Source organism: Mobula birostris, chromosome 24 (assembly GCF_030028105.1).
Source record: "Mobula birostris isolate sMobBir1 chromosome 24, sMobBir1.hap1, whole genome shotgun sequence".
Taxonomy (NCBI): Eukaryota; Metazoa; Chordata; class Chondrichthyes; order Myliobatiformes; family Myliobatidae; genus Mobula; species Mobula birostris.
In genome coordinates, this window is record NC_092393.1 from 53,448,230 (window position 1) to 53,461,622 (window position 13,393).

A 13,393-nucleotide genomic window follows, 5' to 3' on the forward strand; every position below is an offset into this window, starting at 1 on the left:
CACATTTCCTTTTCCGGTTTCTGATGTGGACAATGTTGACAACGTGGAGTTTGTGATGATTTGTCGGCAGATTTTAGAACTGGATTAGTTAGACTGTTTTTATGGAAGAAATTATCCGGTGTGCACATGTTGTTGTTGCTGGACAAAAGATTTCAGAGCACGAGATTTTTGTACACACTGGTCATTACAAACTGGGGGAACATTGAGTGCAGTTCGCACGTTCTCCCTGCAAACCAAACTCCGTGCATTCTAAATTCTGTGCTTTCACTCCTTCGTCCCCGGTGCCGTGTTGTTAGCTTTTGTGCGAGGGGAGGGGCTTGGGGGTTGCTGTGCAGTGCAACTTGTTAGTTTATTTTGTGTGGGGGAGGAAGGTTTGTGGTGTTGATGATCGTACTGACATTCTTTTTTTGTGCGGGGAGGGGGGTTGGATTTAATGTTTTTCCTTGAAAGACTTCCATGGTTTTTCTCTGTTTTGTGGCTATCTGGAGAAGAAGAATCTCAGAGTTGTATACTGCATACATACTTTGATAATGAATGAACCTTTGAACCTTTCAAATGAATGGGTTTCCTCCATGTGCTCCAGTTTCCCACCAATGAATGGGTTGGTAGGTTAATTGGCTGCTTGTGGGTGTGGTTTTAGGTGATAAGTTCAGGAGATTGTGGGTCACACAAAATATAGGAGCAATATAGCATCAGTTTGATAAGTGATGGTCAGGGGTGGAGTTAATAGGCTAAAGAGCCTATTTCCACTGCTATATCATTTTATGCCTCTTGCACTTTTTTTTTGGCATGAACCTGCATGCGTGCGAGTCTGTACGTGTGCATCTGCGTGTGCGTGCATGATGATGTCTTTTTCATGGCTTTTACAAGGCGCGGAGCGAGAGAGAGACTGTATGGTGCACCACTCCTCACACAGACATTTTCGCAGTATTTTTCCCTTTATTTTACAAGGTCGAGTTGCGATCTGGACACTCAGCCCGGCACGGATGGAAAGCGTACTCGGGAGCAGATCCGACTGGTTTAGAACCGGGGAACCTCCGCTCCCGGGTCCAGCGCTGATGTCGTTGCGCCACCAGCCGGATCACCTCTTGCACTTCTGAGTATGCTACCAAATTCCTCCAACAAACTCGGGGCCACCAACATCATCTAAGATTTTTAGCCCCAGCACAGACAGTAAAATTTACAGCAAACACTTACAAGGATGTTGCTGGGACTGGAGGACCTGGGTTATAAAGAAAGATTGACTAGGTTAGGACTTTACTCCTTGGAACGTAGGAGAATGAGGGGAGATTTGACAGAGGTATACAAAATTGTGAGGGGTACAGGTAGGGCAAATGAAAGCAGGCTTTTTCAACTGAGGTCGGGTGGGACCACGAGCAGAGGTCACGGGTTAAGGGTGAAAGGTGAAAAGTTTTAAGGGGAACATGAGGGGGAAACTTCTTCACTCAGAGGGTGGTGAGAGTGTGGAACGAGCTGCCAGTCCAAGTGCTACGTGAGAGCTCGGTTTCAACGTTTAACTGAAGTTCGGACAGGTACATGGAGGGAAGGGGTATGGAGGGCTATGGTCCCAGTGCAGGTTGATGGGAGAAGGCAGTTTAAATGGCTTGGCATGGACTAGATGGGCTGAAGGGCCTGTTTCTGTGCTGTACTTTTTAATGAGTCCAAAGTTTTTAATGAACTTTTTATGATTCCAAAGTTTGGATAGAAGTTGCTTGTTTGTTCAGCTTCTAGGAACAGGTCACTGACAGCCAGTCAATCAAGAATCAAATTTACTCACCATATACATTGACATGCGTTAGGAATTTGCTGTGGTGTGTTGGTCGTACAACCAAAATCAACAACATTCAACAATTGTAAAGAGTGAAGAATTATATAAAAATAAAGTTAAAAATTAAAGTACGGGTATGGAATAAAATGTGCATAAATACATAAATACCAGCATGCATTTACAATGTAAGCAGCGTTATAAAAAGTGGTTTAAAGTGTTTGTAGTGCAGTGGCTGAGGTAATAGAGGTGAGTGGGAGGGGGGCTAATGAGAATGGTTGATCCGATTAACTGCCTGGGGGAAGAAACTACTAATCTGCAGCAGTTTAAAGCATCTCCCCGTTCAACAGTTACAGCTCATACTACCGTGCGCACTATCCCAAAGGGAGTCCTGGTATAGGCCCGCTTACCTGGTCTTGTGGACGGCTGGCTCGACACAGGTAGCGACACCTCGGTGAGGGGCAGAATGTAAACCTCAGGCCCATTCTGCGAGGAGGAGGTGGTGTGGGGTGAGATTTCTCCTGCGTAGTCCTCACCCTCGTTATTTTCAAACTCCTACAGGCAGAAACAGAGCCACGTTAGCCTTTGCTTGGGGTTGGATCTGGGTATCCCATGATTTTCTGGAACCAGAGAAGAAGTGCATTCAAAGGGAGCTTTCAAAAGCATTCAAACCATTTGAGTTCACAAAAGAAAGTGGAACAGATCCTTTGTATAATAGTGTAAGAAACACAATACCAGATGTGTGTAACTTAAACTGAGGGTATTCAAGCAGTTTTTGATAACTAGGAATCAAACAATGGGTCAACAAAACTGGCCAATGTACAGTGGCATGCAAAAGTTTGGGCACCCCTGGTCAAAATTTCTGTTACTGTGAATAGCTAAGCGAGTAAAAGATGACCTGATTTTCAAAAGGCATAAAATTAAAGATGACACATTTCTTTAATATTTTAAGCAAGATTACTTTTTTATTTCCATCTTTTACAGTTTTAAAATAACAAAAAAGGAAAAGGGCTCGAAGCAAAAGTTTGGGCACCCTGCATGGTCAGTACTTAGTAACACCCCCTTTGGCAAGTATCACAGCTTGTAAACGCTTCCTGCAGCCAGCTAAGAGTCTTTCAAATGTTAGTCCTGACGAAGGGTCTCGGCCTGAAAATGTTAGTCCTGACGAAGGGTCTTGGCCTGAAAATGTTAGTCCTGATGAAGGGTCTCGGCCTGAAAATCCCCCTCCAACTTTCAAATCCCTTACTCACTCTTCCTTCAGTTAGTCCTGACGAAGGGTCTCAGCCTGAAACGTCGACTGCACCTCTTCCTAGAGATGCTGCCTGGCCTGCTGCGTTCACCAGCAACTTTGATGTGTGTTGCTTGAATTTCCAGCATCTGCAGAATTCCTGTTGTTTGTGTTTTTAAGAGTCTTTCAGTTCTTGTTTGGGGGATTTTCGCCCATTCTTCCTTGCAAAAGGCTTCTAGTTCTATGAGATTCTTGGGCCGTTTTGCATGCACTGCTCTTTTGAGGTCTATCCACAGATTTTTGATGATGTTTAAGTCAGGGGACTGTAAGGGCCATGGCAAAATCTTCAGCTTGCGCCTCTTGAGGTAGTCTATTGTGGATTTTGAGGTGTGTTTAGGATCATTATCCTGTTGTAGAAGCCATCCTCTTTTCACCTTCTGCTTTTTTACAGACGATGTGATGTTTGCTTCCAGAATTTGCTGGTATTTGATTGAATTCATTCTTCCCTCTGCCAGTGAAATGTTCCCCGTGCCAGTGGCTGCAACACAAGCCCAAAGCATGATCGATCCACCCCCATGTTTAACAGTTGGAGAGGGGTTCTTTTCATGAAATTCTGCACCCTTTTTACTCCAAACATACCTTTGCTTATTGCAGCAAAACAGTTCTAATTTAACTTCATCAGTCCACAGGACTTGTTTCCAAAATGCATCAGGCTTGTTTAGATGTTCCTTTGCAAACTTCTGACACTGAATTTTGTGGTGAGGACGCAGGAAAGGTTTTCTTCTGATGACTCTTCCATGAAGGTCATATTTGTGTAGGTGTTGCTGCACGGTAGAACAGTGCACCACCACTCCAGAGTCTGCTAAATCTTCCTGAAGGCCTTTTGCAGTCAAACTGGGGTTTTGATTTGCCTTTCTAGCGATCCTACGAGCAGTTCTCTCAGAAAGTTTTCTTGGTCTTCCAGACCTCAACTTGACCTCCACCATTCCTGTTAACTGCCATTTCTTAATTACATTACGAACTGAGGAAACGGCTACCTGGAAACACTTTTCTATCTTCTTATAGCCTTCTCCTGCTTTGTGGGCATCATTTATTTTCAGAGTGCTAGGCAGCTGCTCAGAGGAGCCCATGGCTGCTGATTGTTGGGACAAGGTTTGAGGAGTCAGTGTATTTATAAAGCTTTGAAATTTGCATCACCTGGCCTTTCCTAACGATGACTGTGAACAAGCCATAGCCCTAACAAACTAATTAAGGTCTGAGACCTTGGTAAAATTTATCCGTGACCTCAAATCTCTTGGAGTGCCCAAACTTTTGCATGGTGCTCCTTTCCTTTTTTTTCCACTCTAAAATTGTACAAAACAAAAATAATACACCAATCTTGCTTAATATGTTGAAAAGAATGTTTCATCTTTAACTTTATGACTTTTGGAGATCAGTTCGTCTTCTACTCACTGAACTATTCACAGTAACAGAAATTTTGACCGGGGTGCCCAAACTTTTGCATGCCACTATATCTGTTACCTTCCCCAAGCAGTAAGGCTGATCAACACCTCCCTCACTAACCCACCCCCAACACCACTACTTTATCATTTCCTGTCAGAGTCACCTTTTGTATAGACACTCCTGTACCTAGCACCAATTTCCGGGCATAACATTAATCCATGTATCTAAGCCATCTTAAATATTTACATTTACTGTGTGTTTATTTTATTGTTGTGTTCTTTATCTTATTGTATTTTTTGTGCTGCATCAGATCCAGAGTAATAATTATTTTGTCCACCTTTACACCTGTGTACTGAAAATGACATTAAACAATCTTGAATCAAAATCTCCTAATTTGCATACATTCAAATTACTGATACTAAAAGATATTGGTGCTTTGCATTGAGTTTTTAACCCAGCAGCGAGGCAACAGAAGTGGTATAAATGATTCTTCCGAGGCCACAGGCCACACTGTTTAAGAAGGAACAGCTCCGTCAGACTCTTCAGGTAACAGATATAAACTATCCACTCGATAGGCTGCCTGGCCTAATTCTGCTCCTATATCTAATGGTCTAAAGGCAAATGGGAGCAAAACTGTTGCTTTTAGTGCACCGGGGTGACAAGGAATTGAAGTGGGGTTGACAGCCTCTTCAAATAGAAAGATAAGTTCAGATTTAGATTCAGATTTATTTATCACAAGTCCATTGAAACATGCAGTGAAATTTGTCATGTGGATTGAAAACCAACACACTGAAGGATGTGCTGGGGTTACCACACATTCTGGCACCAGCACGGCCTGCCCCTATTGCTTAGCAGAACACAATAAACAACACAACAACACCAGCATAGCAAGCCCCGTTCCTCCCTCCCACCCACCCACAATTCTAGACCATTTTCAGTGCACGTCAGCTCCACTGCTCCCTCCGTCAACTGCTCCTCCTTGGGAACATGGTAGCATTGCGGTTAAGTTACTGGACTAGCAACCGGAGTCCTGCATCACTGGATCAGAGACACAAGTTCAAATCCCACCTTGGCAGCAGCAATTTAAATACGAGTAGTTAAATAAACCTGGGATTTAAAATGAAAATCCTTTCTCAGCAATGCAAATCTTAGCAATAAATATCTGTGCAAACCCCAGGCTGATCTGTGTATGTCAGATACACCGATGCGGTTGATTCTTAAGGACAGGCAATATATTCAGCAATGCTAGTGTATCAAGAATGGATAAAGGACATTGGGGAGCAATGGGTATCAAAGTGAGAAGAGACCAGAGAACTGACAGGAAGGTGGAGAAGCCTTTGTGGGATAAAACTTTGGACACGTTGGGATGATCTTCCCAGATGTGAGTTCCAACTGGACAATTAACCTGCTTAGCTGATTAAGGGGGTGGCATGGTGGTGTAGTGGCTAGCACAATGCTTTACAGTACCAGTGATCTAGGTTCAATTCCCGCCACTGTAAGGAGCTTGTGTGTTCTCTCCGTGACCGTGTGTGTTTCCTTCTACAGTCCAAAGACGTACCGGTTGATAGGTTATCTGGTCATTGTAAATTGTTCCGTGACTAGTCTAGGATTAAATCGGGGGGAATGCCAGGCGGCACTGCATTGTGCGCTGTATCTCAATAAATAAATTAAACGGGTGTCCCAACATCAGTCCACTGCTTTGCAGGCTCACCCCTCGGCCCAATTTCCCACACCACCATAAAACCTACAGTGACAACAGTCTCAGTCTTCGTTGCAAATCAGTAATCACAAATGAGTGAGGACGTCAAAGGTTACGGGGAGGCGGGAAGACAATGGGGTCGAGAGGAGAAATAACAGGATGGCAAGATCCGAAAAAATGAGGTGTCCTTTGATTAGTGATCTTTAACCATAGAGAAAATGTGCAGCAATCTGTATTGCTACCGGGCTAATAAAGCTCTAACATTACTTGTCAAAACCAAGAACTTACTGAGTTTTCACAGTCCCAGTGTTGTCCCTGAACTTAGTACCGTGAAAGGGAGAGGGACAGAGATTCCCTCTGGCTGAAGCAACTTGTTAACGCAAGTTACACAATCACATGCATTCTTCCCGGACCAGTGCACGCAAAATAAATTTCACCCTCATGGTACGTATGTAATAGCTTACGGTCAGACAGTACTTAAGCTTTGCATCTGCCACTGCCTGATGTGACAAGCCAGTAGTTATGTTGTTAATGACTGGTGTTATTCCCCATCTTGATTAGGCAATGTAATGTCACATCTACTCTTGCTTATTACACTCCACCGAGCAAACTGTGCGGGCTTGTTGTTCACAGTGAGCTAGCAGGCAATTCACTTTATCGTTCTCCTCTCAGGGACTCTGCAACTCCTCCCGCCTTTCAGCTTTGTGAGCCTCCATGGGGACTGACGAACTCCTGCTGTGGCCACAGGGAAATCCCCCGGCAAGATCACGACGACAACAGACTTTGTTTCCTTACGCCCTCCAGTTCCAAAACCTTTTGTCCTGAAGTTTACATTTACCTGCAAAACATCTGGAAAAGGCAGTCCAGAAATCATTGGCAAAGGGTCAACGATGAACTTTATTCACCAAATATATTTACATGTATCAGGAATTTGGTCAATTCTGTTGTATCTCTTTATTTTCCTGTGAATGCCTGCAAGAAAATGAATCTTGAGGTGGTACATGGTGACACAACAAACTTCCAGTAATAAATTGTACTTTGATTTTGATCTTAGGTCCAGGTCAGTGAAAGCTCGCGTGCCAGGTCACAGCGTTAGTATTTATTTATTTATTGAGGTACAGTGCGGAGTAGGCCCTTCTTGTCCTTCGAGCCACATCGCCCAGCAACCCGATTTAATTACGGGACAATTTACAATGACCAACTAACCTACCAACCAGTACGTCTCTGGACTGTGGGAGGAAACCGGAGCACCTGCAGGAAAGCTCCACGGGACAAACTCCTTACAGGCAGTGACGGGAATTGAACCCGCGTCATCTGCACCAGAGAGCATTGCGCTAACTGCTATTATGGACTTTGGGCACATTAAGGGGAATGCAGGGAGAATAAGTAATGGCATTAATGTGGGATGAGTGTAGAATATAGAACCATACAGCACAATGCTGTGCCAACCTATATCAAGGTTCAGTTGGTCAGTTTGGATTCAATGGGCCGAAGGGCCCATTTCCATGCTGTATCTCTCTATAAGTTAAGAGTCTCTATGACATTTAGGGGATTAGGGCATCGATAAAAGAGCAGACGGTACAAGGCTGGATAATAAGTCAGATATTACCCAATGAGATGGTTAAGTTTCCTGCATTTCCCCACATCAATACTTGTTCATAATTTCACTCAGCCAGAGGAGTTGTAGCTCTTTGATGGGGCACCAGGAACTCACGGACAGATGCGCCGCTCAGAGGCGCAGGCTCAAAGGTAAGCCGGCAGCTCCGAGCCCAGTTTTGCAACGTCCGAGGGGTGTATCGGGTCCAGCAGAAACGAGCTCCTGCGGTGGTCTGAACAGGCACCCTGCCGGGAAGGGTCTGGGGATTTACGGTGAAATCGGTGACCAACCCTCATCGCACCACGCCGTGGTCAGTTAGCCCAAGACGCACTGTCAAGGTGCGTGCAACAAGAATGACCACTGGGATATGTTACGGGGTTAAAGAAGACCCAGTTCAATTCATCCTGGGGTCTGCTGATCACGGGGGCTAGACTCCAGCTCAGTCCTCTGCCTTAAACCCCAAATCCATTGTGGTAACTCACAGTAAAGCAACACATACAGAATCTATGTGGAATGAAGGCCATTCAATCCATCAACTCCATGCTGGTTCCAAGCAATGAAATCCCATCAGTTTCATTCATACGAACATATACTTAGTGGCCATTTTATTGGGTACCTCCTGTAACTAATAATGTGGCCACTGAGTGTATGTTCATGGTCTTCTGCTTCTGTAGCCCATCTGTCTCAAGGTTCGATGTGTTGTGTGTTTAGAGATGCTCTTCTGCACGCCGCTGTTGTAACGTGTGGTTATTAGAGTTACCGTCGCCTTCCTGTCAGCTTGAACCAGTCTGGCTATTCTCCTCTCACCTCTCTCATTAACAAGGTGTTTTCACTCACAGAATTCCTGCTCATTGGATGTTTTTTGCTTTTCCCACCATTCCCTGTAAAATCCCAGGAGGTCAGCAGTTTCTGAGATACTCAAACCACCCCATCTGGCACCAACAATCATTCCACGGTCAAAGTCACTTAGATCACATTTCTTCCCTGTCCTGATGTTTGGTCTGAACAACAACTGAACCTCTTGACCATGTCTGCATGCTTTTATACATTGAGTTGCTACCACATGATTGGCTGATTAGATATTTGCATTAACAAGTAGGTGTACAGGTGTACCTATGAAAGTGGCCACTGTATGTACGAAAGAGGAATAAGTTAATTAACTCCTTGACCACACTGTGTCATTCAGTAATATCAGGACTAATCAATCACCATTTTCCCTAACTTTCCTAATATTCTGTCAACTCTAACACTCCAAGTTTCTGCCAAGTCTCTGCCTCAATACACTCAATGACTGTCTCCTCGCCCTCTGGGTTGAGAATTCCCAATGATCCATGACTTTCTGAGTCAAGTTTAAGTTCAAGTTCAATTGTCATTCAATCATACACCGTATACCGTGAGATGAAACAGTGCTCCCCTGGTGCAAAGGTGCAAAACACACTACATACCCTGAGTGGCCTGGTCTGAAAATTGATGGATCATGGGCTGTTATCCTGGAGCCACGTTTCTGCAAGAACATATACGTAGCAGTTCATCTCCTGTGGTACCTCATCATCTCCAAATGAAATGGGCAACCCCTTGATTCCAAAAAGAAATCCCCACTTTCCACCACAGGGAACATTCTTTCAGTATCTACCCTTTCAAACCCCCTCCAAAGCTTTTATATTTAATTAACGTCACCTCTCATTCTTCTAAATACCAGTGAGTACAGCTCCAACCTGTTCAACCTTCCCTACATCCCAGGGGGAAGCTTCTCTGCACAACAATCAGCATTATCATTATGTGCCGTGTTGTATGATGTGGGAGGTCATGGTCTTCCATTTGTCTTCAGTCTGCAGCTCCTCAGATTCTTTTCTCTCTCCATGACCACGATTGTTCTTGGCAACTTTTTCTACAGAAGTTGTCTGCCATTGGCTTCTTCTGGCCAGTGTCTTTACAAGATGGGTGATCCCAGCCATTATCAATACTCTGCCTGCCTAGTGTCAGTAGTCGCATCACCAGGACTTGTGATATGCACCAGCTGCTCATACAACCATCCACCACCTGTTCCCATGGCTTCATGTGACCCTGATCCGGGGGCTAAGCAGGTGCTACACCTCGCCCAAGGGTGACCTGCAGGCCAGTGGAGGGAAGGAGCACCTTACACCTCATTTGGTAGAGACGTAGCTCGACCCCGCCACCCCATAATATCCCTTTTTAAAATATTCTTTTATATTGCACAATATCATTCCTTAAATATAAGGCAGAAACTGGATACAGTGTTTCAGATACCATCTCACTACTCTGTAAAGTTTTAACAAAACTTTCCTTCTTTTAGTGCACCATGGCCTCTTCAATAAAAGCCAAGATTCCATTCGTCTAACTTGTTTAAACTGCATGCCAACTCTTTGTGTGTCTTGAACTGATCCCATTGTTGCAGTCTCCTCTGCCCTTTCCTACAGCCAGTCACACTATTCTTTCTCATATGGTGAATCCCACCTTGGCTGATCTGGTCTGTTCCACCACTACAACAGACACTGAACTGCAGATGGTAACCTCCCTCCATGCAACATAGTTTTATCTCATCTCTCTCCCCCCACCCCCTCCCCATTTGAAATCTATTCTCTCTGGCCAGGCGACCATCCCTCAATGGGAATCATCTCCCTCCATCTCCCTTATCTGAAACAGTCAGAATTCTGTCACTGCCATCAATTCTCTTTTTTCCAAGATGAATGGCTCAGTTTTTCCAGTTTATTCCTCGAAGTTGAAATCCCTCATCCTATAAAACTTTTCAGCACCTCTCTCTGAGACCTTTGTATCCTTCCTAAAGCTTGTGACAACCATTAGACCAACACATAGAAAATGTTTGAGGAACTCGGCAGGTCAAGCAGCACCTATGGAAAGGAACAAACAGTTGAGTTTTTGGGCCAAAACCCTACACTAGGACAGTTCTGATGAAGGGGCTGGGCCTGAAACGTCGACAATTTATTCCTCTCCATAGATGCTGCCCGACCTGCTGAGTTCCTCCAGCATTTTATAAGTGTTACCCTAGATTTCGAGCATCTGCCGAATCTCTTGTGTTTTATGACCACCATTAGACACACAGTGCCAACATTTTTTTGGAGGATCAACTTTATATCCCCGTGTTCTCTCTTTACCCCTGTAGGTGTTCTCCACCCCTTGTCCAAAGTGAAGTTTCAACTCACCTCTGACCCATTCTCTCCGACCTCTGTGGAGCACAGCATTGCAGCTAGGACTGATTGGTGCACATTTAGACACAAGTGCTGGAAGAAACAGTCACCGAGGCAACGGAGGAGAAATTTGGCTCCAGGAAGACTTTTGAATGCCACATATAGAAGAATGGACAAAGTAAACTGTGGTAACAACGGCGTCGAGATAAACCAGTCTTGGTCTCATGAAATCATCAGGCCAAAAAGGTGAATGACAGCAGGAGAGCTGTAACATTGGATCTCAACCTTCTGGTGCTGTTATCTAACATCACTACAGTGGGGAAAGCATCTAATTTCACCTGAGCCCACAGACCTAAAACCTAATAAAAACAGCTGGCCAATGCTTTTCGTTAAAGTTTCAGGGATACTTCGAAGATTTTTATGTGTGAGATTTGAGCATAATTATATACAAGTAATTTCATGGGATTAGATCACTCTTCGATGATTTTCACTCTCTCTGTCCAGAGCCACAAGTAATGTAACAAGGTAAAAACTTCTGGTTCTATTTCTCCTGATCTTCCCCATGTCTTTCCTAAGATCTATTTTAAGATAGAGTCATAGAGTTATTAAAAACTACATGATGCAATAGCACAAAAACAGGCCCTTCGGCCCATCTAGTCCATGCCGAACTATTACTCTGCCTAGTTCCATCGACAGGCAACCAGACCATAACCCTCCTTCTTGGTATCCAAGGTCTCCGTAGATCATCTTACCTTTGGTTAAACGTAACTCTTCCGGAGTCACGGCCATCTAGGAGGTTTCAAGACAGCGAGTCACTCTTCGCAGGGCAGGCGAGAAGGTGGCAAAGTAAATATTATTTCCTTACTGTTTACTAGTTCTGTTTTCAGCAGCAACACCACGGCTTTTACTAAATACCAGCTACCAGAAAGATCCTCTTACATGATCGCTGGTTAGCCATGGGATGAGCCTTTAAGCTATTTCAGTCTTCAGCTTCACTTGTGCATGGAATCCTGTCTTGTCTTGGGTCCTGCTGCTTCCTAGCCTCCTCGCCCTACATGGTGAAGTAATAAAGCCCCTGGACTCTATAACACAAACATCACCCATCTCCTCTCTCCACTCCAAAACTATAATTACACTCAACTGCCAGCAAAGTACCGCTGCATGATGAAATGGATCGTCTGTCCAGCATTTTCTTTGGTTAATGCTCTCATGAAGAAGAGCTGGGAGAATTTATCTCCTTTTGCAGACCAGCCAGCAAAGTGTTAGCAAAGTGCACACCAGAGGCTGCAGTGAACGCCCGCAAGCTAACTTATTGTTTCATTTAAAATGCCAAAAGCCCCCACAAAAATCCCAATAACGGAAAGTATTTCTTGGCGTTAGCCCGGCCTGTGAGGTGACCTCTGGCTAATTTAAATAATGGTGACAGAGAGGTCTTTATAATTTGGCTGCAAACTTTATTTTGCTTTGGTTATCTCAATATCGTCGAGCTTTCCTCTGACATTCTAATTACTAAATTCCAAACTTAATTCAAAGGCTTAGTCCTTTAACAGTTCGGCTCAAGATGGAATTAATCTCTGAGTGAGGTCTTAACATTAAATGTCATATTAAAGGGTCCAACACAGAGGAACCTTTTTTATACCTGTGCAATAACATCAGAGGACCAGTGGTTGCAACTCAGAGTGGTCCAGACAGACGATTGCTTTTGCTTGTGCGGGAAGCAGGGATCGTGCAAAACGTTTCATACACCATAGCGTACTTCTCTGAGGATCGTCACCTTGTTATGGCGAGGAGGTTTGTGAGTTCCAGAGATCCCCAGAGATTGTCTGGAGATTAGCTCTCGGTAGGGTCACCCATGACGGTACGGTCAAGGGGGAGGTTCCAGACGAAGAGCGATCCTCAACGGTGGAGCTGGTGGAAGATGGTGACGCATCACAATGGCAGCGAAGATGGAGGAAGACCGCAGCAGTCGTCTGGCACTCCAAGCCACTGCACCCTGATCCTGATCTGCCAATGACTGTGAGGGGGCAGTCCATGCGTCAGCCTCCCCTCGTTAAACAAAGTCATGCACAGGCATCCTCCAGTAAGAGAATAATCCCCAATGCCTGGGGTTCCCAATCTGGGGTCCACGGATCCCTTGCTTAATGGTATTGGTCCATGGCATAAAAAAGATTGGGAACCCCTGACTTGGGGGATTATTCCCTTAATGGAGAATGCCTGTGTGTGAGTTTGTTTCATGTGGGGAGCTTGATGCACGGTTAGCCACCACGTGGATCTTGACGATCGGGGTCAGGATCCAGTGGCCTGGAACACAAGGCGACTGGGGACCCTTCACTGCTTTAGGTGAACGTCATACCCAACTTGAGAGATCATGCTACGCACTCTTTGGAATTGGAATTGGCTTACTATTGTCACATTTCTGGGCAGGAAGGACTGCGTGGTACTGAGATAAAGGAAAAAACTTGTCTTGCCTATTGGTCACACAGATCAAACCATT

The 13,393-nt window shown here is 44.6% G+C and overlaps 1 protein-coding gene across 5 annotated transcripts in view; it reads right to left on the reverse strand.

The window, feature by feature from the left end:
- aatkb (apoptosis-associated tyrosine kinase b) overlaps positions 1-13,393 on the reverse strand; it is a 387,622-nt gene that overhangs the window by 83,083 nt on the left and 291,146 nt on the right. For all 5 annotated transcript variants that reach the window (XM_072242720.1, XM_072242719.1, XM_072242721.1 and 2 more), the window contains one exon: positions 2,176-2,320. In XM_072242720.1, coding sequence (XP_072098821.1) covers positions 2,176-2,320 — 145 coding nt within the window. The remainder of the gene's footprint in view (positions 1-2,175; positions 2,321-13,393) is intronic.